General features: G+C 48.0%; 13 protein-coding genes across 13 annotated transcripts; 7 read left to right on the forward strand and 6 right to left on the reverse strand.

Annotated features, from left to right (window-relative positions):
* Positions 1-1,132: 1,132 nt before the first annotated feature.
* Positions 1,133-2,083, reverse strand: N7520_002972 (uncharacterized protein; the record flags this gene model as incomplete). Its single annotated transcript, XM_057136907.1, has 2 exons — positions 1,133-1,969; positions 2,030-2,083. 2 exons carry the CDS (start codon positions 2,081-2,083, stop codon positions 1,133-1,135), a joined length of 891 nt encoding a protein of 296 aa, XP_056999593.1.
* Positions 2,084-2,683: 600 nt separating this feature from the next.
* On the forward strand, positions 2,684-3,697 carry N7520_002973 (GNAT family N-acetyltransferase; the record flags this gene model as incomplete). Its single annotated transcript, XM_057136908.1, has 1 exon — positions 2,684-3,697. One exon carries the CDS (start codon positions 2,684-2,686, stop codon positions 3,695-3,697), a length of 1,014 nt encoding a protein of 337 aa, XP_056999594.1.
* Positions 3,698-3,989: 292 nt separating this feature from the next.
* On the reverse strand, positions 3,990-6,200 carry N7520_002974 (putative metalloreductase transmembrane component; the record flags this gene model as incomplete). Its single annotated transcript, XM_057136909.1, has 1 exon — positions 3,990-6,200. One exon carries the CDS (start codon positions 6,198-6,200, stop codon positions 3,990-3,992), a length of 2,211 nt encoding a protein of 736 aa, XP_056999595.1.
* Positions 6,201-7,456: 1,256 nt separating this feature from the next.
* On the forward strand, positions 7,457-8,605 carry N7520_002975 (3' exoribonuclease family protein; the record flags this gene model as incomplete). Its single annotated transcript, XM_057136910.1, has 1 exon — positions 7,457-8,605. One exon carries the CDS (start codon positions 7,457-7,459, stop codon positions 8,603-8,605), a length of 1,149 nt encoding a protein of 382 aa, XP_056999596.1.
* A 146-nt stretch (positions 8,606-8,751) lies between these two features.
* N7520_002976 (aspartic endopeptidase) lies at positions 8,752-10,566 on the reverse strand (the record flags this gene model as incomplete). Its single annotated transcript, XM_057136911.1, has 1 exon — positions 8,752-10,566. One exon carries the CDS (start codon positions 10,564-10,566, stop codon positions 8,752-8,754), a length of 1,815 nt encoding a protein of 604 aa, XP_056999597.1.
* Positions 10,567-10,795: 229 nt separating this feature from the next.
* On the forward strand, positions 10,796-11,398 carry cyp1 (putative peptidyl prolyl cis-trans isomerase (CypC); the record flags this gene model as incomplete). Its single annotated transcript, XM_057136912.1, has 3 exons — positions 10,796-10,828; positions 10,881-10,922; positions 10,985-11,398. The coding sequence occupies 3 exons, from the start codon at positions 10,796-10,798 to the stop codon at positions 11,396-11,398; spliced, it is 489 nt and encodes a 162-aa protein (XP_056999598.1).
* Positions 11,399-13,388: 1,990 nt separating this feature from the next.
* N7520_002978 (uncharacterized protein) lies at positions 13,389-14,774 on the forward strand (the record flags this gene model as incomplete). The annotated part of the gene is made up of 1 exon (XM_057136913.1): positions 13,389-14,774. The coding sequence occupies one exon, from the start codon at positions 13,389-13,391 to the stop codon at positions 14,772-14,774; it is 1,386 nt and encodes a 461-aa protein (XP_056999599.1).
* Positions 14,775-15,307: 533 nt separating this feature from the next.
* N7520_002979 (uncharacterized protein) lies at positions 15,308-15,982 on the forward strand (the record flags this gene model as incomplete). Its single annotated transcript, XM_057136914.1, has 1 exon — positions 15,308-15,982. The coding sequence occupies one exon, from the start codon at positions 15,308-15,310 to the stop codon at positions 15,980-15,982; it is 675 nt and encodes a 224-aa protein (XP_056999600.1).
* Positions 15,983-16,218: 236 nt separating this feature from the next.
* On the reverse strand, positions 16,219-16,965 carry N7520_002980 (peroxiredoxin family protein; the record flags this gene model as incomplete). Its single annotated transcript, XM_057136915.1, has 5 exons — positions 16,219-16,254; positions 16,334-16,480; positions 16,536-16,696; positions 16,749-16,861; positions 16,916-16,965. The coding sequence occupies 5 exons, from the start codon at positions 16,963-16,965 to the stop codon at positions 16,219-16,221; spliced, it is 507 nt and encodes a 168-aa protein (XP_056999601.1).
* A 1,173-nt stretch (positions 16,966-18,138) lies between these two features.
* N7520_002981 (sugar phosphate isomerase/epimerase family protein) lies at positions 18,139-19,296 on the forward strand (the record flags this gene model as incomplete). The annotated part of the gene is made up of 1 exon (XM_057136916.1): positions 18,139-19,296. The coding sequence occupies one exon, from the start codon at positions 18,139-18,141 to the stop codon at positions 19,294-19,296; it is 1,158 nt and encodes a 385-aa protein (XP_056999602.1).
* A 106-nt stretch (positions 19,297-19,402) lies between these two features.
* On the reverse strand, positions 19,403-21,851 carry N7520_002982 (Zn(II)2Cys6 transcription factor; the record flags this gene model as incomplete). Its single annotated transcript, XM_057136917.1, has 3 exons — positions 19,403-20,849; positions 20,903-21,693; positions 21,750-21,851. 3 exons carry the CDS (start codon positions 21,849-21,851, stop codon positions 19,403-19,405), a joined length of 2,340 nt encoding a protein of 779 aa, XP_056999603.1.
* A 446-nt stretch (positions 21,852-22,297) lies between these two features.
* On the forward strand, positions 22,298-24,049 carry helE (3-ketosteroid 1-dehydrogenase helE; the record flags this gene model as incomplete). The annotated part of the gene is made up of 6 exons (XM_057136918.1): positions 22,298-22,449; positions 22,513-22,670; positions 22,731-23,186; positions 23,237-23,360; positions 23,424-23,735; positions 23,788-24,049. The coding sequence occupies 6 exons, from the start codon at positions 22,298-22,300 to the stop codon at positions 24,047-24,049; spliced, it is 1,464 nt and encodes a 487-aa protein (XP_056999604.1).
* Positions 24,050-24,364: 315 nt separating this feature from the next.
* N7520_002984 (NAD(P)-dependent alcohol dehydrogenase) lies at positions 24,365-25,363 on the reverse strand (the record flags this gene model as incomplete). Its single annotated transcript, XM_057136919.1, has 1 exon — positions 24,365-25,363. The coding sequence occupies one exon, from the start codon at positions 25,361-25,363 to the stop codon at positions 24,365-24,367; it is 999 nt and encodes a 332-aa protein (XP_056999605.1).
* Positions 25,364-25,905: the final 542 nt, after the last annotated feature.

The raw sequence follows: 25,905 nt of genomic DNA on the forward strand, positions 1-25,905 counted from the left end.
GTAGGACTAAATCTCTCTACTTGGAATATGATACTAATTAACAAGTAAGATAGTTTCACTATTAGTCTAAACTTCAGGCCACTTTACCTCTTTCTATAAGGCCTTAAGAGCGGCCTAGTATAGTTCTTCAAGTAATGTGTAAGTACTAAAGATATAATATTGATCACTAGGTCACTATTTTATTCTCTCAATTGCAGGATAGGCTAATATGTTAAAATTGAGGGATTTCGAGGGCGATCTTTATATCTAGCTCGTATGGGAAAAAATCTTGCTCCTATGAGATTTTACGTTGAGCCTCCTATAAGACTATTTATTTACCCCAGTAATTGGTTCAGTTTCTTAGGCTTATTATTTATTTGGTCGTTTTGGGTCTACTTCCAAGCCTCTATGGATGAAGCCCAGTTGGTTGGAATTAGAAAGCTTAGAGGTGTTCGTCCACTTGCCTTTCAATTTTGAGTCCTAGTACGTAGTTAGGCTCGCCAGAAATGTTCCTGAAAAACGATGGGTTTACAAAACAGAAGCTTTTAGTGACTAGGAAGCTCAATTAAAGCTGTGGCTCCATTTCTGGGGAAAGGAAGAGAAGGCCGAGTATCGAAACTTTAGGACATCATTGATGGCGCCCGGAAGTTCGACTCTGATAATTGGACCCCAGACCGTGATCGAATGTTTTATTAGAAAATTGGAAGAAAAGAGTCTAGTAGGATATAAAGAAGATCTTGTAAATTCATCTGCTTTCCTGTTATTTGAATCTCCACTTCATTTTAGAGAATTGCCAGGTATACCCCTAGTATATCTATGATTAGAAGAGGCAGGCGAGGGTTGATATTTGACTAGAAACCAATCGATGTAAAGTATAAGTAAACTCGTGAAGTTCATGAGCTAGGTCTTTAACATTAGTTTCTAGTTCTTTTGAGTGTTAAGGTTAATTCAATATTGAAGTCAGTCAAGTCCATAATGACTATGCCTTGTGATTATGGAGTAATAGTGTACAAGCCTGTCCCACCCGATTCATCATCGTCATCTATGCAAATTCTTGAGCAGACAAAACCAACCCAGACGCCGTGACATGAAAGGAAAATTGTAACGCCAAAGACACCCAGATGACCGGAAATGAAGCACGATGATCCCCAGTTCACGCATCCGCATTCTCGCTCTTAATATCATCCTCGTTATCCTCCACCGTGAAAGAGTTCTTCAGCTTACTAGGCCCAGGCTTGTTGGTGGAGGCCTTCTTTGACACATTCGGCTTCTTCTTCTTGGTTGGGCTGGGGCTGCCTTCGTCCTCGTCGGTATGGGCGCGCTTTGCGGATGATGTCGGGCTGTTGGCGCCACTTGCGCCACTGTCTGTCGGCGTTTTATTACGCGTGCTGCTTCCGCGACCGGATATGTTCATGCAACGGTCCAAATGCTGGGCCACGCGATTCATGACAAAGTATCGGGGGCAGACGGGACACTTGCTCGTTGGGACTTCGGGAATGGTACTGTCCTTCTCTGTCTTCTTTTTCTTGGGGTTCGGCATGATCGCAAAGAGCTTCCCGTGGACGTCATGGCCTGGTAGTATGATCATCGGTCCGTTCTCGCAGTACTTGCGATTTGGATCGGGGGCAGGTCGGAACCCTACACCAGCGGGTGGATATGAGAGACGGGGCAGTCGGCATTCGGTGCATATGATTTCTTTGACTGTTTGCATCGGGTTCCCCTTCAGATACACTTTGCCATGGTCGAAGGTTGCGGCGTCGGTCTCGAGGTGTGTGTTGGCTAGTTTGGCCGGATCGATAACCATATCTCTGGGTTTGCCATCGACGATGGACTTGCTGGGCGACTCGTCGGGCACATATGCTCCTTCTTCGGCCTTCTGTCTGGCGAGCACCACCGCAGAGCGCATCCGCGCCACCTTCTCCTCCCGGTGGACTTTGGCGACTAGATCATGGATGATGTTGTGGAAGGTTTCGTTGAGAATATCTGTCGACTAGACGGGGATTAGAACAGTCCCATATGGAATCCAAATCCCTGGGCGATAGATACATACCACTTTAGCGACAGTGCCGGCAGGGTAGATCGGAGTCGCATTGGAGCCGGCCATTTTCGGAGTTGTCGGGGAAATCCCCAAATTGAGTGACTATTTCTGTATGGCCGACTGTGTCTACCCGCGACACGGTTCAAATCTGCAATTTCGCGCCAGTGTACTGTCTTAGTCCTCCATATGCTGTAATTCTATGCAGGGAGGTGCGTGCAACGAAATCGGAGTCGGCCCGAAAGAACAAAGATCGTCGGACATATGAAATCCAACCAAGCACACAGCCCCAAGTAAGCTTGTCACTGTCATGAATCCAATGTCAGCATTGAGATTGAATGGGGAAGTGAATGGTTTCGGGTGCGGGCTCAGTGAATTCGGGAGGTGGAATGAGGTGATCCACTTTTCAATAAGGAAAATGATTCCGAAAACAAGGGCAATAGAAAGAATCCAGTACCTGCTTATGTGAATTGCATGAAACGTAACAAAAAGAACTCACCGAGTAAACGAACTGCTGTGGACGAGTCCAGCTTCTCGTTGGATAGACGAAGAAGAGAACTGAGGCTGGAGCAAGTTGTTCACTGCCTTATCTCTTATCGCATCTCCGCATTCGCATTCACTTTTGACAACTTGGACTTCAAGGGAACCAGAAGCCCTTTTCGTACAAAAATGGCATATCAGTTATTCGCAAAGTCCCAATCCAGGGGATCATCCTCTTCACCATCTCCACAACGTCAGTGCCGTCCCCATAATCCACCCATCCACCCACCACCCCTCCAACCGCCGGCCGTCGCAAAGAGTGGCCTAAATGCCAGCCAGGACACTTTCCCGCCATATCCTTATGAGAATCTCGCAAGCTACCCTACATCAGAACCTTCCATTACAGTGGAGACTGTGAAGACCGCACATATACCTTCTTTGACGCGTATCACAAGTACACTGCTGCCAATTCGCTATCCAAGCTCGTTTTACACAGCTACGATTACCGATCCGGTCATCGCGTCGATTTCACGAGTCGCAATATACCATGACCACCCTGTGGCCGCGGTAACGGACCCTGGAGCTTTGACTGGTATGGACAAAGTGATTGGAGGTATTCGGTGCCGGCTGGAGAGACAGGACGGGGAGACAGTGCACGGACGAGAGGTTACCAACCTGTACATCCAGACCTTGCATCTTCTGTCAGCTTACCGCGGTCGTGGTGTTGCGACTGCACTATTGAACTCGTTACTCTTCTCACCGGGGAAGGAGAATCCTAGTCGGGTATCTGAGTTGGTCAAGCACTACAACATTTCCTCGGTCACTGCCCATGTTCATGAAACGAACGAAGATGCATTGAAGTGGTACGTGTCAAGGGGATTTAAGGTGCAGGATGGCGTTATAGAAGGCTACTACCGACGTCTGAAGCCCTCGGGTGCAAGGATCGTTCGCTTGGTAGTGCAATGGGAGGACGAGGAAATCGACGAGGAGCCACAAGTCACCACGGAGGCAAATGGAACTCCTCAGAGCTCATCTCCAAATGATGCAGACGACGAGGACTGGGAAAGGATTGAGGCAGAAGATGGAGAAGAGGGAGATCATGGTGTGCAGTCATTGAATGACTCACAAGGGGACGAAACACCTTCGAGGAAACGCAAGGCCGAGGACGAGGATGAGAAGGGAAGTGAGCCACAACGGCGATGAAGGAGCGAGCCGCTCACAGCCAAGTATAAGTTTTGATGTTGTTGGATACCCACTCATAAATGAGAATTCTGCCTGCATAGCATATTCATTTCATGCATCTATGTGATATGTACAGTTTCTGCATGAAACATTACGATTTATAATAGCTTCGAATGGAATTATGACTGAATATTATCAATTTAAAGCAAGCAATACGAATGTCACAATTGATAAGCATATTAATTATCTCCAAGACAGTTCAAAACGCCAAGGGTATCGACAAAAAACACAATTATACAGTGCACACGCTAAACTAGTGGTTATAGTTCTCCGCGTGCAGGAATATCTCATCTTTGGAGCTGTCAGTCAGCACCTGCAGCTGTAGCTTTGCCACGGTATTCGACACCTCGACACGCAGACTCGGTGGGCCGCAGACAAAGATACAAGCACGACGCCCAAAGGTTTTCGAGTAGTCATTCAGCATTTTGGCAACATTAGGCCGAAAGTAATCCGTCTTCCAGTTATCCCTGCGCAGAGACGGCTGGAAAGAAGCATAGCGCGGCATATCTTGCTTCTGAGACACAGGCGTTGTTTTCCCGAACCCAAAATCGAAGCCAAGACTATTTACGCTTGCAAGCGAGTCCGATGAGCTCGTGCCAGACTGAAAATGATGTCTGGTGTTGGGCGCATGGTTCGCAGTATATGCTCCTGGAAGAGCAGTAAGTCCATCTTCGTTCTCACGGCGTAGCTCCTTCTCGCGTTCCATGTCGCCGGCAGCTTCTTCTCGAATATAGGCCGAATTACGCTTGTCAATGCCTTGGAGCATGCCGTAGATCTTCTCCTGTACCAAATCCCGACCAGCTTGGTCCGCCAGTTGCATCCCAGTGAGGAAGAAATGGCAGTGCACAAGATTCATCGGTGCACTGTCGCGGCAAATTCGGAGTTCTTCAGAGAACCAGCCCATAGTCTCGGCAGACCGTAATGCCCAGACAACCTTGATCGACTTTGTGACAGCTTTGCCATCCCGAATCCTTTTTATGAGATCCAGCAGCTGGCTGGCAATTGCAGTAATACCGCTTCCACCTGCAAAAAACACCACATCATCGAAAGCGGCCATGTCACGCTTCATACCGCCGTAGGGACCCTCCAGATATGCCGTATATGTTTTGAAAGGACCGTACTCCAGCGATTTCTTCAGAACTTTGCGGGTGAACCCTTCAAATGGTCGGAATACAAGTGTCATGTCGCGGTACTTTTCACCATACGCAGATGGAAAATCATCACTGCAAAGAGACGCAATCGTGAAAGGATGGCTCTCTATGAAGCCAATACTGGGCATGCGCAAGTAGACATACTGACCAGCCCTCCAGCGCATTTTCGTCGGAATTGTCACCTTGACAGCATTTTGCGGAAGAAGGGTCACAGCACATTCTTCTCCGATCAAGAAGGATGATAGCCGGAAAGGATTGGACCAGTTCAAATAGAACAGCCGAATGAGATATGTGGAAATCAAGATCGCCACCGTTGTCCAAAGGTAAGCCCACGACTTCAAGTAATTCTTGCTATGCCAGAACATCATTGCCACGAATATCCAGGAAACCGGGATATGAATGACGATGAAACATTCATACATTCGTTGCCGTAAGAACGGAAGTGAATGAACGCAGAGAACAATCAAAGGTACAAAGGCTGCCCATCCATTTCCATATACGTAAATACCTGGAGTTATCCAGTTTCGGTAGTTGATCGAGGCATCACCCGTCCAGATCGGAGTGATATAAAACGGTACCACGTGGACAATGCAGAGGAAGAGACAAATATAGGACAACCAGCGATGCAATCCATTCAGCCGCTCATGGCCTAGTCCGGTCATCATCGTGATGAAATTTGCTTTGGTGGCCAGTGCAACAATCCACGGGATAGTGGCAACAGCCAGCATGCCAGCACGAACAGCGAGCGGTGGCGACCCTAGAGAAATGTACCAATAGTACAGTGGCTGGGGGACAAAGCAGTATAAAGTGACGAAGATGAAAGCTGCTGCTACCACGGCCACCACAGCCAGAGAAGGGAAAACAAATTCCATGCCTCTAAATTTTAGCGTAGGAATCGGGCGATAGAAGATCCATCGAAAGAATGCGATCACTTTGTTCAAGCGGATAACTCTTTGAATGACGGATTCGCGCTTCGGGACCGGATGCGATATTGTTGGCGGGAAGAATTGCATGCTTGAAGCATCAGTGCCTGCACTTGGAAGCTCATACTCGTCTGGTGTTGAGGAGCCATGGAACATTTGAGAAATAGTCTCCTTGTGTAATATAATCCGTTTCTTGTCGCTATAGCCTTGGTAGAGTCGAATAAGAGTGGTGATGGCCAGTAGGACGATTGCGAAATATATGAACCCATATCCGTATTTGGCAGCCCTACGGAAAGAGTCTCGATTCATTTCATTCTGCTCGGCTGTTGTGGTCGAGGCTGTTACCTCGACATAGACACGCTTGGTGAGAGAAATCAGTTGGTCCAACATTTTAGATCGCTGTAATGCACAAGATATGCGCTTCGAATTGACTATGTCTTTGTGGTGTCTGTGGTGAGTTTGTTGTATGCCAATGCATGACTTTTCAACCTACCGACAGAACTTTGTTCTTGGATATAGAATTCAAAGGTAATATAACGAGCTCGCCCTCTGAGTACTATAGTCGCAGCAGTTTCATCGTTGGGAGCACGAGGATAGCTTCAAGTCACCAACTTCGGGAGCAAAATGGGAAAACCCCGGGGGAACCTCCCTCTCGATGTATAAGATCCAGAGCGGGGGATCCACTAGCCGTCGTGCATGTTCGGACTGTAGTAAGATCAGCCACATCATAGTTCGTCCGGTTGGCTAGTAACGGACGAGCCAATCCAAGGTGTACGATCCGTGAATGGTCAACTTGCGGTGTCCAATTATCTCGAATCTGGCGTGACGACAGGGCGACTGCAACCGTCGGGCCTCGTGGAAAGGGGATCTTCCAGTTATAGGTGACGGTTTGGCGCCCCCGAGACCAATCAGCTGAAGGATTTTGCTGACAAGGTGACTGGGGTGATCGGGCCGCATTAGCGCGGAGGAGATTGTGTTTTTCCAATCTTTCCTGCACGGATCCTCTGAGATGACAAGATCGGAATTCGGCTTCGTATCCTGCTGCACTACATAGTGTTACAGTAGAGTCGGAGAATGGATTCGTCATCCTTGACATGTTCCAAATTCGTCTGTTTGGGCCGATTTAACACGTGAAGAAGGATTTGCGCAGGGAAGTATACATCTATAAGATGAACCGCGAGTGGAGAAAAGTATGGTGCTTCAAATGGAAATGAATTCCTCAAGCCTGCACGTGTGGGCAATTTTGTAAATTACTCACCCAGTCAAATGCTGTGAGATGTCGCGTTGGACAACTAAGTTGTGTACTTATTGTGATTTGGGCACGGAATGAATAACAATGCTCTCTATCTTCCCCAAGAGGCCTATATCCTTGTATGATTCATTATAAAACCAGCAAGGCCACTTGGAAAATGTGATATCATTGTCAAAGTACATAGTCTTCTATATTTCAGTTGACTTTGGTGTCAATTTCTCGAACTGGTGCTCATATAGATCAAGTTTATTTGAGTAGATGCCTTAGGCATCAGTACTACCGCCTTTGGGGCGGAAGAATACTGCCGAATTATGGATATCACTTTTTCCTTCAGCGACCAAAGATCAAAGCTAGTAGCAATTGTTATAGCTCATATCTACATCAACGCACCGCCATGGCTTCCCCAGCGACGGTGGCATCTTCGGTGCCCCCATCCCTTTCCCTTCCCCCCTCACAATTCGCCCGTCTTCAACCACACGCCTACCTCCTCGCTCATCTTTCCCCACCACCAGCTTCGAACCAACCCTCCGTCCGAGCTAATGGCCGTGCTACCTCCCAATTCCGAGTCACATCTGCCAATGCAGGCTCTCTGACCCACACAAATGGAAGTGCCGTAGTGCGCATCGGTGACACAGCTGCCGTGTGCGGTGTCCGCGCAGAGCTACTATACACCGACGACATCGCATCGTGGAGCGTATCCGAGTCGTCGTCCGCTACAAACAGCAACAGTGACGATGCTAGCGCCAAAATTGAAGAGGAGCGCTCTCACATCGAAGACCTGAACTTGCTTGTCCCGAACCTATCTTTGAGCACCGGCTGCGCGCCGGGCTTTATTCCTTCTGCTCCACCATCGGCTCTAGCCCAGTCGCTTTCACATCAGATTTTGTCGCTTCTCCACAGCACACGCCTCGTCAATGCGGATGATTTGCGAATTTGGTATCAACCACCGAGCCTGGAGGATTCAGAAAATAATGAGATGGATGTGGATGGTGGCGACAAGGAACGCCAGCCCCGTGAGATCAAGGCTTTCTGGGTACTCTACATCGATATCATGATCATTTCACTTGCAGGTAACGCCTTCGATGCGGCGTGGGCCTCTGTTTTGGCTGCTCTACGTGATACAAAACTCCCCAAGGCCTGGTGGGATGTGGATAACGAGGCTATTCTCTGTTCGGAAGATATCAACGAAGCTCACAAGCTTTCTCTGCGCGGCATGCCGATTCCTAGCTCCTTCTGTGTGTTCGAAGCCGATGCTGCCGCGGCGTGGCGTGCTGTTGTCATTCCAGATGCTGAGCAGCTGAATGCAGAGAAGCAGAAGAAGGGTTCCCAGACTAGGTGGATTCTTGCGGATCCGGATGGATACGAGGAAGGATTGACACAGGAGAAGGCTTGTGTTGTTGTTGATAAAGAGAACGGAAAGACGGTCGTTCTCAAGCTAGAGAAGCTTGGGGGTTGGACGGTCGATACGGAAGATCTTCGACAGTTGATTGATATTTCGGGAAGCCGATGGGATGAGATGAACCAGATACTAGGTCAATGCTGAAGGCAGGGAAAGAAGATATGATACCACATCTTTAGAGTTACCGAGATAATGAACCACTTTTTCAACGACGAATTGTTTCATTTTAGCATTGACTCGTGATTTTACACCAAAGAACTAGCAATACAAAAGGCTGACTTTATCTAGCATTAATTCAGAGTCGGCTTTCTGGGAGTTCCGCGGCGCTTCTTCAACGGGCGCTCATCGCCGTCATCAATGGAGCCAGGAATCATCGCTGGCACAAAATTGCTGGTAGATTCCTCTGCACAAGCCAAGCCGGGCATGGCGTGCTTTTTGCGGGGGAAGGATATGGAGAAGGCAATCAAATCCAAATCGTCCTCGGCGTTCTTCGCCACGATTTCCTTCTTTTCCTTCTTTTCCTTCTTTTTATCCTCAGGTTTTGAGCCAAAGACGCTCATATCGCCAGACAAAACGCGCATGAACAGGCCCTTCATTCCATCATGGGCGGGGTCTTGTTTGTCATCGGCAAGTTTATCGCCTGTCTCTTTGTCTTCCTTGTCTTCTTCTTCATCATCCTCTTCATCGCTGAAGTCCGACATCAAACGAAGTTCCCCACGGTACAACGCCGTGCCCCATAGTGAAAGCAGAACACCAGGAACCAAATACAGAAGAGCAGGCTGAGCGTGATTCGAGTACTGCATAATTAGAAGGGTGACAACCATGCCAAAGAGGTAACCGATAATGCTCGCTTTGAAGTAAACTTTCGGAAAGGCTCTCGCATCGTGGTATGGCGGCTGGACTTCTGGCTCCTTCCTCGTGATTACCGGTGCCCAGAATCGCTCACCCCACAAACCGGTTGCTTTTTGGTACTCAGGTTTTGTTTCACCATCCAAGCCTTCGGCCTGTCCTTTCAGAGCCCCTTTACGTTTATAGTAAAGGAAGAGATCAAACCGCAACGCCAGACAGATCAGCATCCCCGGAACCACAACATCTCCCAAGCCTAGCATAGCGAGCGATTGAACACCAGCTTCGTCGCTTCGAGGAAATACAAGCTTGATGGGGATATCCAAACTCTTGGCAACGGTAACCATCACGGGTGTGAAAAAGACGAAGTAGATGTCATAAAAGAACAATGATATCAAGATCAGTGATCCAGTGCCAAAGGTCGTTGGGGACATGATTTGCAGGGCACCGTAGGAGTAGCCGAACCCAAAGAAGTTGGTCAGCCACCATGGCTTCGCTACAAACTGGAAGTAACCCACGGCAACAAGAGCAACAATTCCGCTGAGAAGGTCAACAAGGCCAACAAGAGTTTTGATGTCGAACAGGCCTCGAATGTGAAATCGAAGTTTGAGACGCTGGTAGGAGGCACTGCGGCAGGCCCATAATCGAATTCGAACAAATTCTGGTAGTGGGAATGTGCTGAAGACCCCAGGAAGAGGTGAGTATCGTACGTGTTGAGGCCCGGTCGCTTCGTCTGCCATTTCGGCTCTGAATACACGATCGGACTGTTTCACGTGGAAGGTTCTCCCCTCATGACGGTAATACTTGGGGAAAATGAAGGATCTGATGACCGAAAGAATATCCTTAACGAAGGACACAGCGAAGAAAATGCCAACTTGAGAAAAGTAGAAGCCGAGAACTTTGTTGAGAATAGCCGGGTTCTTGAGCCATTCGATCACCACATATAAGGAACACAGCACAAGCCCTGCAGTCAAAGGGAACATCAAAGCGTCTGACGGCTGCAAGCCCTCAATTTTTTCTATGGGTCCTTGGTCATCCTCATCCTCCTCGTCATCATCATCGATGTTTTTGTCGGACTTCTTGGGAGGCTTGGCAGCAGAGGACGGCCTTGACAGAGAAGCATGCGCGCCAATCCAAAGCGGAAATATAGCAGAAAGTAGTAAATGTCCGTAAAGAGAGAGATACGGTTTCAATATGCCGAAGTAATAGAACGCATGCCCAATCAGCTCCACGAGGGGGCTAAGGTTAGCCTCGGACATGATGTCTCCTTAGGCTGGACAGAAAAAGGCCAGCTGTTACTGGGATGATCAGATTAGGAATGAAAAATAATTAGGAAAAAGGCCAGATTTAGTCTATGGTGAGCTGAGAAGCGCAAAGTGGAAATCATGTAAGTTGTTCTTCTGCTGTAAACTGCCGCGCCTAGCACCGCCTTTGCCCTTCTCTTTCTCTCAAAGGAGTGCGACGCACCTTCCAGAAACCACCGACAAGATGGCGACCAACGTGGCATTCGACACCTCAATGGTAAATTTTGAGCTGATAATTCTGCCCTTGAACTATAACTGACTCCTGGCAGGGTACGTTCACCGTCGAGCTCTACAACAACCATGCGCCCAAGGTGAGCAAGCACCACCCCACTCTACGTCGCCACAATCCAGTAATTAACATCAAGCTATTTAGACCTGCAAAAACTTCGCCACACTCGCACAAAGAGGCTACTACAACAATGTCATCTTCCACCGCATCATCCCCAACTTCATGGTCCAGACCGGTGATCCTACCGGCACCGGCCGCGGAGGCAGCTCCATCTACGGCGAAAAATTCGAGGACGAGATCCGCGACGAGCTGAAGCACACAGGAGCTGGTATTCTTAGCATGGCAAACAGTGGTCCCAACACGAACGGCAGTCAATTCTTCGTTACTCTTGCACCAACACCGTGGCTGGATGGGAAGCATACAATCTTTGGTCGAGTGAAGAGCGGGATGCGGGTGATCCAGCGCATGGGTCTCGTCAAGACCAAGGGAGAGGACCGGCCTGTGGACGAGGTCAAGATAATCCGGGCAAGAGTCGTGGAAGAAGGGGCAGAGGAGTGAAGCCGCGGAGGGCTCACCACCATTCTTGCATACCGCCATTACATGCAGTGAAGATTACTGCTTGTTCTCTTTGCATTCTGTATCAGATCGACGAGATGCGCATAGCTTTGCACTGGACGTCGAGGACTTGTTCAACGGGACAAGACCACAAGCGCACGGGCAAGCACCAGCACCCAGCCACGACGCTCCGCCGGAGCGACATAACCAACACTTTGGCTTGCGCGTTTTGCCTACGACCAGATCACGAATATTACTATCAATTCTACAAGAGCTAGGAGAAGTAGAAATCTCCAGCTATAGATAAATAAATGTATCACTACAAAACGAACCGCTTCCATCAGATGTTTCCATTCCGGAGCAGCAGATACAGAGTGAATTCCCTCTGCCACTCCCACGACGAGCTCCAGTGAAGGCTCTCGTCATGAAACCCGAGATTGCCATGAAGGGCAGTCGGGCTGTGCAAAACACTGGGAGTGGCATGGAGAAGGAAAAGGGTTGGAGAGCCGGATAATTTTGCTTAAATGTGGACTGCTGAGTAATCATCGGTCACGTGCAGGATGGGCTGGCCGCCAAGGGAAAGACAATGCTGGCTGAACAGACTTGATTTGCGTCAAGTCTGATCTGGAAGCCGTATGTGACTTACTGGAAGCTAATATACCTGCCATAGGAAGTTCTCTTAACCCTGAAAACGAAGTCTGAAAGGGAAGCAACTCTAGGCCCTAGGCACCACTTACTGCGGTGCAGAAGTGTTTTGTTGTTTGAGGCCAGTCTTGATAAGGAATCGTATGCTTGACTGCGTAGTGATGATGATACAACCATACAAGTGCTGTAACGGACGTCGCCGACCAGATTAGGTATCATTGTTTGGCAATATAAGCTCAAAATATTTGAAAATTCAAGCTGCACTGACCATCTAACGATACCACTCCAAGTTCAACTAATGAACAAAAGCAGGCTGCTGTCAGCGGGTCGAATCCCCTACTTCTTCCCCGCAAAGAACCCACTTTACCAATTGGGACAAATTGTCTTATTCCTCTTCGATAAAATCATGTCTATGCCGCTTGATCCAGAGGCCGTGGAGATTTCAATTCTCTGTTCGGCTTTGGTACTATGGTACTATGATTGTCAAAATCATTTCCGAGTAACTGCTATGGGGAGTAATTTGATACCTGCGTAAGTGCTTAGTTCTGATTAGGGTTGGCTTTTTGTTTATGATATTTCACACTTGCTGATTTAAGACTACTTCGCACAGTCATCTCTCAGTGCTGCTGAACCAACTGTAAACGATACTTGATAATCAATCCAAACTATAGAAGTATATGACTTGAGTGGCTTTGTTAGCCAGAATCTACGCGGAATTTAGTAGACTGTCGTTGAAAAGTAATGACTTAATCGATGTACTCATGTAGACTTCTTCAGTGCCAAGTAGGTATCCACCGAGATGATAGTATATATGAAGGCTAAATCAACATATCGAGCAATATTATGTCGGAGAAAAATTTGTATCTGGAAAGAAATTATCTTGATGACATAAAACTCAACAGTTGACTGCACCTCACGTGCATTTGAGCCGCATCATTCAGTAGACAATTGACAGTGACGATCCAATAGAAGGTCAACCCACTTTTGAACATCTTAAAACATTCTCATTCATAGGTCGCATCTGACAAGTATTAAATTTTGGCCTCAAGGCACCTGAGACCTATCGGCTTTCAGCTCCCCTTTCGGTGGGTGAGCCACACAGTGGACCACGAAAATGCAAAGACTGCTAATCTCCGCGGGGACCCGTCGGACCGACCAATCTCTTCATTCCGATCTCTACCAGTGGATCAGTTTAGGGTTGCTTGTTTTTCAGGAACCGTTTCCCAATTCCACGATGTCCCACCAATTACCACTTTATTGGCGAAGGGAATGCTTTCTCAACACTCCTTTATTTTGCCATCTCTGTCACTTGAATATCATTCATTAAAAGTTACCAGATCCGAACCATATGGAAGGTCTTGTTCTTCCTAATGACCTGCTTCTCTTAATAGGCGAGCAGCTCAGTCAGCATGCAGACAGGTGGAACCTACTTTTCGTCTGCAGGCATTTTTATGACTTATATCTGCCTTTGCTCTATCGCCATGTAGAGCTTCGCAACTGGCGCCATATCAACTCTTTCTTTCATGCAATTACCAGGAAACGAAGTCTCGCACGGGCAGTTCGTGCGCTGGAATTGAATGATTGGAATTCGGCAGTTAAGCCACCCTCGAAGCAAGAAAGTCAAGACCTCAAGGCTTCAATTGTGATTAAAAGTCATGTGTGGGCTTATTCAGTTGATGAAAATGAAGCCGCGGTCTGGCAGCGTGACCTTGTCAATGGCCTGGCTGATGCATGGATTGCTGTGACACTTCCGTTGATGACTCAACTCAGAGAACTCCATCTTTCATACGACAGAAATACGCCTCACCTGAGTCGTGTGATCCAACGAGTGATCAACGATGAGCATCCATTCCATGGCCAACACACGTTTCAACATCTACAAAAGGTCTCTCTGGATCTTTCCCACGACATGGATGAACATGCATATTCCAATACTGAATATGCCCTTTTATTTTCTTCCTCCGACATTGTTATGCCAATTTTCAATTTGCCGTCGTTGCGTGAATTTTTTGCCACAGGTCTCGTTGATCCGACCTCTCCCAAGATGGAGAGTAACAATTCCAACAATACTGCCTTCTCATCCATTACAGCCATTGATCTACGCGAAAGCTGTGGCAATTATGGGATGGAGAAGCTCATCTCCTCATGCGTGGCCCTCAAATCCTTCAAGTATCAACACTCGGATTCGCGTCTTCAATCCCTGGGATACCGCCCAGCCGAGTTCTACCGGGCCCTGACACGGAGCAAAAAAACACTAGAGGTTTTATGGCTGGATAATCATGGATCCCATCATCCCTTCACTGCTGCCGGGTTAAACCAAACCCACGAACAATTCTTCGGCTCCTTAGCTGACTTCAGTGTCCTTCACGAACTACGCATTCGACTTAACAATCTCCTTGATATCGAATTCCAAAACGAACCAACCACGCCCCTCTTGGACTGTCTTCCTTCTTCATTGAATTCTTTGTTCATTGAAGGCTGCAAAATGCGACACATGTCGATGTTAGCTGCACAAATTGGGGCAGTGATTAAGTCTCGTCATACGCGGTTTCCCAACTTGCAACGCATCGAAATTGAAGGGACCGTTAATGACCGCTCGCGCTCTGATACTGAGGAAACAAACGATTGTATGCCTGAAAATACCAGCGAGGTTCCGCTCGTCGCACTGCCACTGTATTTGGACTGCGTTACCGCTGGGGTTGACTTACAATTTCGGAAATTTCCTTTCTCATAGTACTCGCATGCCTTTTCACCATACGTCATGACAAACTTTAGCATTTTAACGATATGACCCCAGTTTGCGGGATGATGAATTATTTCCCAGAATCAATTTAGCCGGTGTATCTACTTTAGTCTTGATCGCTTTAGTATCGAACGAAACATCCAACCTACTAGTCTTTTATCACCTAACAAGCCAAAGTTAAGACTCGGCTCACAATATAGACAGACAAAAATTCACGTACTATGACCTTTTTAAGGTAATATTCGGCTATGTCGATCCGTGATGACCCTGCCTGATCATTCAATATACTATCTACCTAATCGATTCACGAAACCATTTTTAGGCCTCCGTAGAGAGAGCCTACAAAAACCACAGATCACCTTTCCACAACTCACTCCACAACGCTCACCATGTCACTGCTTCGCAATTCGGCTCTCCACGATCACAAATTCCAAGAGTTGGCAGTCAGTCCCCCTTTGAAACGAACTGGCTCCCAAACACCGTCTCTAACAAACAAACACATCTAGCCCAACACGTCCACAGGAATGTCCACCCTCAACCTCAGCCCGCAGCTGGACGAATGGATCTTGATAGTGTGCCTGATGCAACGCTCACAACAGTCCTTCGAAGATGCACACCCCCATCTTATGAGTATTCTGAAAGAAGACTTCGACATCCGAACCATGAACAGACCGCATCAAATCCTCAAACACCTGGAAGACTCCCCAGACCGAGAAACGCCCCTCCCAGACGCTGTCTTCCTAGTTGACAAAGGCCCCCTGCTCGCCATCCACCACCCTCTCTGGGATGGGATCCTCGAATACGTCCGAAAAGGTGGTCTATGCATCACAATGGGCGACTTCTCTCTCTGCAAACACATCGACGATGCATTCTTTGTCAGGGCAGGCTTACCCTGGCGGATGGGTAGACGTCACCGGATGAGAGTGACGCTCAATCAAGGCGCCGCGGACGCATTTCTGGATGGAGATTTGGAACAGTTCTATGAGATGGAAGGCAAATCTATTCGGAACGATGGATTGGGTGATCGTTTGTACAATACCCTTCCGATGGAAAAAGATAAGCCGTCTCTTCCAGGAGAGACGACTGTTGCCATGGGTCGGGTTGGTGATGGATGGCTAGGCTATGTTGGAGATATCAATCTTGAGAAGGAGTCTTGTTATGTAATTTATGGGATGTGTGTATTCATGGGGTATATCTAATGGAGTCATTTGCTTGGGGATATGGCAGATATGCTTGAATGTGTACTTCGGCAAAGACTTTGTTCGCAGGCGACGTTGACGCACATTGTGGGAGAGATCAATTGCACATTCAAACCTGATGCTTTATTTATTCTATTTTGTTCATCTAGGGAGTGTATTCCATCGTAAAATAATCTTGTTTGATATTCTCGATGTCGCTCGAAGTACCAAGTGGAAAAAATGTCCTATACTTTCATTTACAGCGAAGCGAGCACGGCATCAGCACCAGACTTCTGTGGGGTTGAATAATGAATTAGCATATACAGCAAAAACACCTTGGAGGGTCGGAATCGACAAATAGTAGCCCCTTACCTTGACAGCACCACGCTCGGTCTCGATCTGAGCATAGCTGATCTTGCCGTGGTCAATGACAATAGCGTAGCGGCCAGTACGGCCGGAGGCGGCATCAGCCCATCCAATGCTCTTGGAGAACTTGGAGTCAGGGTCGGAAAGGAAGAGCTGTGCGACAAATGTAAGGCACTAATCTAAAGATGAATCTTCTAGTAAAACTCACGATGTTATCGCGCGCTCCATTAACCTTTCCCCATGCGCTCATGACGAAGGGATCGTTGAAAGCAAGGACGGCAACGATATCAACACCCTTCTTCTTCAGCTCGGGGAGATTCTGGAGGTAGCCGGGAAGGTGGTTGACGGAGCAAGTGGGGGTGAAGGCGCCTGAATGTGTTAGAGGAAGATCTGAACGATCTGAACAGAGGATTGAGCGCACCAGGAACGGAGAAAAGGACGACCTTCTTGTTAGCCCACTCCTCGGAAGCATTGTAGTCGATCGGAATGCCACACGAAGAGGCTTCGGCGTTCTCCTCGGTCCATGGGATGTACCTGGCATCTAATCAGCAATGGTTTCATTCGAAGGGACCAGGGTTGGGATCTTACTTGAAGGTCACATCGGCCGGGAAAGCATCACCAGATTTGAGGGTAGTCATGATGGGCAATATTATGAAGTTGAAATGTTGACAGAAAGATGGATGCGGGCAGAAGAGCTTCAGAACAGTGCGGGGCAGACCTCGGTCCGGGTGGAGTCGACCTTGGGAGCAGAGCTTATTAATGGCCGGAGCCCGCCGCTTTAGTGAAACGTTTGAGGTTGCATCCCAGTTTTATGATTCGTCTATTTGTCTTATCGGTCAAGAAGTATGTGAGTGCTCATAGGAATGTTTGAATCAGGCCCTGGAGGCTTCGGTGGGGGTTTCATACCGCACATCGAAGAATACTACTTCCGCGGACAATCCCGATAGTGCAATGCCATCAATTGCAAGATAACTCTCCGAATAGAATTTGACTTCCAACTATCACATCTAAATCAATTGATTAGATTATTGAAAGTCAAGGTGTATCGATCGCGTGCTTTTAAAAGTTTATTGTGTGACGTGATAGATTCTGTATGCAACAATAACACAAAACAGCCATTCCTGCTCTATCTAACTTAACCAGCCATGCTCTCAAATGAACATTTGAATTGAGTCAGTGTCCATTGATTGGAACAGAGTTGCTAGATATTATGTCATCTCCTTTTCCTATGATTTGTCTGTCCAGATTGAGAATACACACATGCTTCATGTAAAGCGCATCCTCGATGTGATCAAGCTTCTGTACTTGTACTATTGATTATTGTACTTCAATTGACAATTTCCAACTCCCCTAAGCTAAGATGTACTATACAGCTACGCGGAAATAGGGTGGGAATAAGATGGTAGTATATAGACCTAGATCCCGTGATCATGATGCACATGTGCAAGGGAGAAACACTTCCCTCTCCACTGAGCACATACCAAGGCTTCAATCCAACCAAAAGCGCTGCAGGTCAAAGCAGATCTCGACAGACCTTTTACCCGCACTCGTTACTCTGCAAAGGTTGGCATCATTCGAAATGCCTGTGAATTGAGGACCACTGTCAATTGAGGACCACTGTCAGCGTATGGATTCTTCGACTTGTATGCCAAGACCCGGTGTCAAAAGAATGCCCCGACTTGCGGGGTGTGGAGTACTCCGGGGCAAATATGACGGGTATTCAATCATCCATTTCCCTTCTAAAACCCCTCGTTGGTCCATTTTTCTCTCAATAGCCCCCAAATCTCTCAAATTTTAAAACCGCCATTACAATGTCCTGCCCGTGGCCTCCTCAGCAGCGAAACGAACTCGGCATTGCCACACTATCGCTCGGCAACTGGAGAGAACACACACTCACCCCGCGACTCGAAGCTGCCGCCAAAGCCGGATACCAATGGATTGACCTATTTGACGAATGCTGGGCTGCATACCTGGTAGAACATGGTCTCCCAGGTGAACAGCTCTGGGAAGCCACCCCGGAAAACTTGCGTGTGGCACGAAAGCTGGGCGACTTAGTGAAATCCCTTGGGATGCGGATCGCCTGTACACAACCTCTTCGCATGATCGAGGGAATCAAAGACCCGGTCGAGCGACGCACGACATTGGATCTGGTTGCGAAGCGCTTCCCGTTCATGCGCGCCTTCGATACAGATCTTGTCTTTATGTGTGCCAATATTCGTACGGATAGTGGTGTTACCTCGGATCTCAAGGTCGTCGCTAAGGATCTGGCGGAGCTGGGTGATATGGCGGCCGCATATGCTAAGGCTGATGGAGGGCGGATGTTGAAGATTGGATATGAGGGATTGTCTTGGGCGACAAGAAATACGTGGTCTTCATCGTGGGAGGCTGTGCGATTTGCCAATCGCCCTAATGTTGGGTTGATTGTTGATGCTTTCAATATTCTTGCTGTTGAGTTTGCGGATCCGTATAATCCTGCGGGGCATGGACGGATTTATCCGACTTTAGAGGAATCTTTGGAGGTTCTTACATCGTCGCTTTCGTCATTAGTGGCTACCGTTCCTGGAGACCGGATCTTTTTCTTCCAGTGTGGTGATGCTGAGTTGATGAATCCCTCGACATTCGTCCCTCCTGAGGATCCGAGTATTCCAGCTCTTCTGCCTTGGTCGCGGAGTCATCGGCTTTATCCTCTTGAGCAGTCTCTTGGTGGGTATATGCCTGTTGAGCTTGTGGGTGCAGCGGTGTTGGGCACGGGGTATAAGGGACCAATCTCGCTTGAGGTCTTCAATGCATCTTTGAATAAACCCGGAGATAATATTGCTATAACTCATGCTGTTCGTGGTATGGATAGCCTGAAGAAATTGTTTGACGCGGCTACAAAGCTTCCTCCGTTCTGGAGAGATCAGGCCAGTGCCCAACAAGCCATTGGCCAGGTCATACAACGCTTGCAGACAACAGGCCACCGATTGTAACGCAGGCCCCGGTATATGTGACTGAAGAATGCTGATGAGATACTGAATTTCTTTTTTATGTACAATTTGAAGCTAAATCATAATTTGTTCCAATCTTTCGTAATTCTTAAAACACACCACCAAAGCCCGGCCCGAAGATTTCTCGGAATATATCTGCAAATCCCTCCTCAGTCACATCACCCACCAGGCCACCATTTGTGAGAAAAGGATCATAATCAGAGATAAATGGACCAGTGGCCACATCTTGGGCTATCTGCTGATCATTATTGCAGTTCTGAGGATAGGACGACTCAATATCCAGCTCTTCCCTTAACACCCTTGCTTTAGCTCGTAAAATCATCATGATATGCTGGCCCAGTAAAGCTGCAATACCAAATCGATGAGAAGGCGTCTGACCAGCACGTTCCAATTGCAAAGCAACCTGACTCAAGAGGGCAAATAGCTCAAGTTGACTTCCAACCCGAGATCCGTATATCGCGGGGAACAATTTTAAAGCCAAGACAGCAGCATAGGAGATCATAGCCCAAGTCGGAGCCAGCATACCATATAGTGGCTCACCTATTGCTTCCAGATCATGAACTGCGACTTCACATGCATTGATGGCAGCTTCAAAGCAATCGTTACGAATGCCAACCTGGTTGCCGTTCTGATCTTTGGAGTTGTTGAGTGCAATGGACAGGGTCCAAAGTCTTCCATGTAGGTAAACATATCGTAGGAAGGTATTTGAAAGTTGCTCAGTCGAACAGCTTGTACCAGTAGCTGGGCTTCCTAGCCATGTGCTGCACCAAGGCTGGAGTGTATTGTCAACAAGATCCCTTACCCAATGTGGCTCAGAATGATGCGCCTCTCCTTTATCTCGGAGGTCACTGTTAAGCGAGGCTAAGATTCTTCGCAAAGCGATGAAAGCACTTGTATGCCTATCGGTAGGATCTGCTAGTGGATGCATCCACCACAATTCGATATTTTTAGTCAGTGCTGTTTCAGGGAAGCTGTGAATCCGACCATATGCAGCACTATTGGCTCGCTCCCACAAGAGTATCCTAAACCATGTTCTTTCCCGATTGCGGATCAAGCGTTGGTTATAGATGTCTTCATCGCACTGAGGAGAGACCCGATTGCCCATTGCGTCTGCATGTGATGAAAATGATGGTATACTCCGATCCTGCTGATATGAAGGTAAAGGCAACGCAGCTCGTGACTCTCGCGTATCGGAATATTGATCCAGTCCAAGCTCGGCAGCTACACCGAAGGCGTGCATTGTGTACAACCATGACCGCTCTTTCGCAAGCGTCTCAGCAGGGGTGGCGGAGAGTAGTGAGATATAGTAGCCCTGGACGATTTCAACGGACTTGTAACCGCAGGTATGGACATGCTGTGATAACTTCTCCCCGTGTAACCTGAGTCTTTTGGCGATTGAGGCAGATGCATGGTCAAATTGTGCTGTCAGGGCCAGAACCCATGTAAACAGAAGTGCAGATCGAGAGCGCACGAAGTCAGGGGTATGAAGAGCGGGATCGAGGATTCCATTCATGGGATGTAGTCGTGTAAAATAACTCGTCCACAAATCAGTGTCTTGAGGCCAGTGGGCAAGGGGGAAAACACTCACATCGGGAATAGGTAATAAGCCTCCTCCATAGTAATCAAGCCCAGGTCAACTGGGTCAACATCAGGTCCGACATCGCTAAGTGGTTCTTGAACAGGCCTTTTGAAGTAATTTGAGTATCTATCCACGTTGTGTGTGGGTGTAAGCAAAGCATCCAATGCATGCTCCATGCTTTGTCTGCTTAGTTGGAGCCCCAGTGAAACATAGCCAGGTCTACGGAGCAGATGGCCAAGACCACCGCCAGCGAAAGTGTCTACTTGACTTGACGCTTCACCAATTGAATGGGGTATATCTTTTGCCGAATTTGAATGAGGCTCCAGTGCGCGCGCAGCATCTGATGCGTCTGCCAGCAGCGCAAGAGGATTGCTGATCGGTTCCTGGGCATGATGGGACGGGGAATAATCTATGGAGAGTCCAGGACCCTGTCGCGGTACATTCCCTTGATCCTGGGGGATTTCCAGTGTAGGGACAGTATGTGTGACTGGAGGTGATATGCGACATAGTTGCTCATTGGTGGCAAACGGATGCGAAGACGGTGGTGTTTGCTCGCTAGACGGAAGTCGAACAATTTCCTGAAGTCTTTCTGCTTCGGCCTCCATTTTCTCCTTTCTCATCTCTGATCGCAGTTTACGGACTGCTTTCTCGAAGCCTTGATATCGACCTCGTGCGCCCCGTTTCCGTCCCAGCGGGCGTGGCTCTGGAATCTTGCAGACTCGATTTGTTCGCCTACATCTATCACATGGAGTTGGAATTCGACCTCTCGATTCATTTGGCTCCAGTCGAATGCATCTCATCTGTTAACTCTGTTAGCCTCCTTTCCGGCAGTTCCGTCAATGGTTCCGTCGCATACCTTCATTTTTCGGCATGATTCACAGGCAGCCATAACAGCTGGGCGACCCGAAGCCCGGTCATGGTCAGTCTCTGGGCTAGTATCTAGTGTCTCCATCTCCATCTTCATCATAGGATTGTCGCAGTTCAGCAGCTATTGGGGTTGAGTGCCCATCTCGCTTGTCGGAAAGAGGGGACAACTGAAGAAATCTTCTTTGGCGGATAAGCTCGGCTATTGGAACTTCAAAGTCTTGACTGGATCTTGCGAATAATTCGGCGAATAGACTGTCAACCACTATTGCATTCAAGAAGCAACGAAATGGCGTGCAGTCACATCCCCACCATTCGATGTTTCCTCGGGTGAGTCGTTGACTCTTTGTCTCGTCGCTTATTGGATTGAAAGTTGTATCCGCTTTCTATCTTTCCCCACCCGGTCAATTAAATTACATCCCGGGTCTGACTTTTGGATTACTTATAAAACCCCAAAACAATGGAAAAGTTCTATGGGATTGATGCTATATTGAACATTACTAGACTTCCCTGGATTTTGTTCACCAACAAACCTGCGAGATGGAAATCCTTGAAGTGGACACCCTGGTCTGTGGTGGTGGAATGTCCGGTATGGCATGTGCTGCATTCGCAGCAGATGCAGGAGCCAAGACTCTGGTGGTTGAGAAACAAGCACAGATTGGAGGTTCTTCCGCACTTTCTGCTGGCATGTTGTATGTTCAACCTCTGGAAATATTGGTAAATCTATGCCATTGACTGATTGTTATGTTATACAGCTGGGCTCCCCATACGTACGAGAAATTGAGAGCCTGGGTACCCGAGGGCGATGCAACTCTGCAGCAAGCATGGATGGATGAGTATCTATCTGCTGTGCAGTGGATGCGAGACAACGGCATTCCGACTGCCGAACGATTTGACGGAATCATGACAATCGGTACAATATATTACTCACCCTGAAAGCCCTGACTCATCAACTAAGATCAATCATCGATAGGCATTGGATTCCCTATCAAGATTCCTCACCTCCATGCACTGCACCAGACGCGTATCGAAGGAAGCAAAAATGGGTCTCGGATTATGACCAGTACATCCGTGGTAAAACTCATCCACGAGATACCAGATATGCCTGGATCACGGGTTACAGGTGCTATCGTCCGTGAAAAAACCTCCAAATCGGAGAAGTATTACGAAGTGAAGGCAAAGGTGGTGGTTTTGGCCACTGGAGGATTCCAAGGATCTCACTCTTTGACCGCTTCGTATTTGGGACAGGGCGGAGACAATATTTTCGTGCGGTCCAATCCGGGATCCGTCGGCGATGGTCTCAGTCTTGCCTCTCGATCAGGAGCTGGAACTACCAGGGGTATGAACACATACTATGGTCACCTCCTAGCAGCGCCTGTGCGAGCACAGGATGTGGATCCAAAAGATTACCTGCCACTGGCCCAATACCGTGAGTTACAGAGTTTCCTCCTTCTGATCAGATTCTAACATATAAAACAGAGAGCAAATTCTGCTTGCTGGTGAATGAGGCTGGTAAGCGATTTGCAGACGAGACGACTGGAGATGAGATTGTCAATCAGTATTTGGCAAAGCAAGAAAAGCGCCGGGGCTTTTTGCTTTTTAAGTAAGTTGAGTTTTGTCCCAAATGATTTAGAAAGACTAAGCTTATGTGATTTTACTTGCCTAGTGAGAAGGTTCGCCTTCAACACACTGTGGGTGCACCTTTCCCCAATGCGGGCTCCATTGATCGCCTGCAGAAAGCGCGGGACTATGGATGCAATGTCGGAAGTGCACCAACCTTGAATGGATTGATGGATGTACTCCGCGGATGGGGAGTAGATGCTGCTCAGTCCGCTCGTACAATCGAACAATACGATCAGGTTGTGCGTTTTGGGGAGTCTAGTATTGGATTGGATGCCCCTGTCGGACGTGGCGGCCCACCACCTGCATCTCTGGTCGATGGCGAAGGGCCATTTTACGCTATGGAAGTTCAGCCATCGTAAGCCTGTTCGGTCCATACTATTTGATTAGCCCTACTGACGCAGCTTTAGTATCACATTCACGTACGGTGGAATATTAATCGACAAGCAAGGACACGCCTTGACTGCTGACAAGACCAGAATTCCAGGTCTTATGGTTGCTGGAGTTGATGCTGGTGGATTTAGCAATCTTGGATATGCCGGTGGTCTTGCTCTCGCATTTGTGACTGGTTTGTGGGCTGCTCGGGGAGTTGCGCGGGAATTAGGATTGCCAGAGCCTCGTCTACCGGCAGCTGATGCAAAGGATGCGGCGCCAATGAAGGGTCGACTATAAGTTGCGTCCATTCAACAGGTTGTGGACTTAAACATTCTATATAAATCAAGCCCGAGAAGGAAAATTCATATCGACAGGAAGTCCCATTAGATATGCTTATAGCGTATTGATATATTATGAATTGAATCTGTTTTCGAGTTCATGGAGTTCATTTTCATCAATTGAATGTATTTTCCAGTACCAAGAAATCAAATCATCAAGGTCCTCGTTTGACATCATGACAATTAATCATACATATTAAAGTTGAAGCGCTGCCTGGGTAGAATATTTCTTGTGCACATATTTTGGAAAGGTGAATAATGTGCACACCTCCATTTACTTGCCCGCGACAAGAACACCTCGGTACCGCATCTTGCCCTCGTCCAGCGTCTTCAGACTCTCTTTCACACCTTCCAATGTCAACGGGAAAGTCATCTTGACAGGCTTGATCTTATGAAGACCACAGAACTCCAGCATCTCGCGGTGCACCTGTCTCGAAGATACAATTCCACCCTGCACGCGAAGACCGTTCAACAACAAAGGCATATAAGGGATTTTCAGATCATTTGAATCCACAGATAGAGGAGAAATAGTTCCGCCCGGTGCCATAACACCAAGATACATATTCCAGTCCGGCTGACTGCTAGTTGTGACAATCAAGTTATCCAGAGGATTTTCGAGCTTTAGTTCCTTCAACCCTTTGGTAGCATGAAACTCCGTGGCACCCAAGCTGATAGCCTCTTCCTTCTTGCTGTCAGTACCAGAGAAGACAACAACTTGACAGCCCATCTTGGCAGCGAATTGAATAGCCAGATGCCCCAGTCCTCCGATACCCACGATTCCGACGCGAGCAGTCGGTCGCACCTGAGCGACGTGCAGAGCATTCCAGACCGTTGATCCACCACACATCAGTGGACCCGCATCCTCACTTTCTAGATTATCCGGGATCTTGAAAAGGAATGCCTCCCGCCAGACAGCATGCGACGCGAATGATCCTTGATCGAGATCGGCATGCCCGTACATCTTTCGCTCGGAGCACAGTGTTTCCCAGCCCGTCAGGCACTGGCGACAATGACCACAGCAGTCATGTTCGTATCCCCAGCCCACCCGGTCGCCTCTTTTTAATAGGTGTGCGTCAGGCCCGGTCGCTTCGACCACTCCGGTTCCCTCGTGGCCAAGGCCCATTTCGACATCTTGATAATGAAGGTCGGTACCGCAGACACCGGAGTGGGTGACGCGAACGAGCACTTCGTCGCGCTTGAGGTCGTCTTTGCGCGTTATCTCTTGTTTGATTCCATCCTTGGAACCCTTGAATACGGTGAATTCGATCGGCATTGTGAAGAGCAGGGTTGCGTTGGGATTGAATTTGGCAACTTTTCATGGGAGTATTCATTTCTAATAGTCTAGTCTATCCGAGGACTCCTACGTCACCATTTGACGAAATGCTGAGACAGAAAACCGGTAGAGAAATATGGCTGATGTAACCTATTTGGCCAGTAGCCGGGGGCCCTGGGTAGAGCTATGGGCCACTGATATCATCACTTTCGATGCTTGTTTACCGCTCACTCAATTCGAAGTATATCGGAAGATATATTTCAATACATTCCTATATGTATTTTCATAGGCGAGAGAAATGGTAGCGTTGCCATGGCTTTTATGTACTGACTTGCATACAGCGATAGGTTGCGCATCTTTTGACCCACTCAAATATGAATCTATGCCTGATCTAGCAGGCTCCCAATTTAACTGAACTCCAATCTCCTTCAATGCTGTCTTGCAGACATCTGAATAAGCCAATGACTTATAGTGCGGACTACACACCTCCGATGCTGGCCGATTCTGCCAGTGTCCCGGGCGGTAAGACAGACTTACCCGCG

Source organism: Penicillium odoratum, assembly GCF_028828045.1.
Source record: "Penicillium odoratum strain IBT 22623 chromosome Unknown utg000002l_segment0_segment0, whole genome shotgun sequence".
Lineage (NCBI taxonomy): Eukaryota > Fungi > Ascomycota > Eurotiomycetes > Eurotiales > Aspergillaceae > Penicillium > Penicillium odoratum.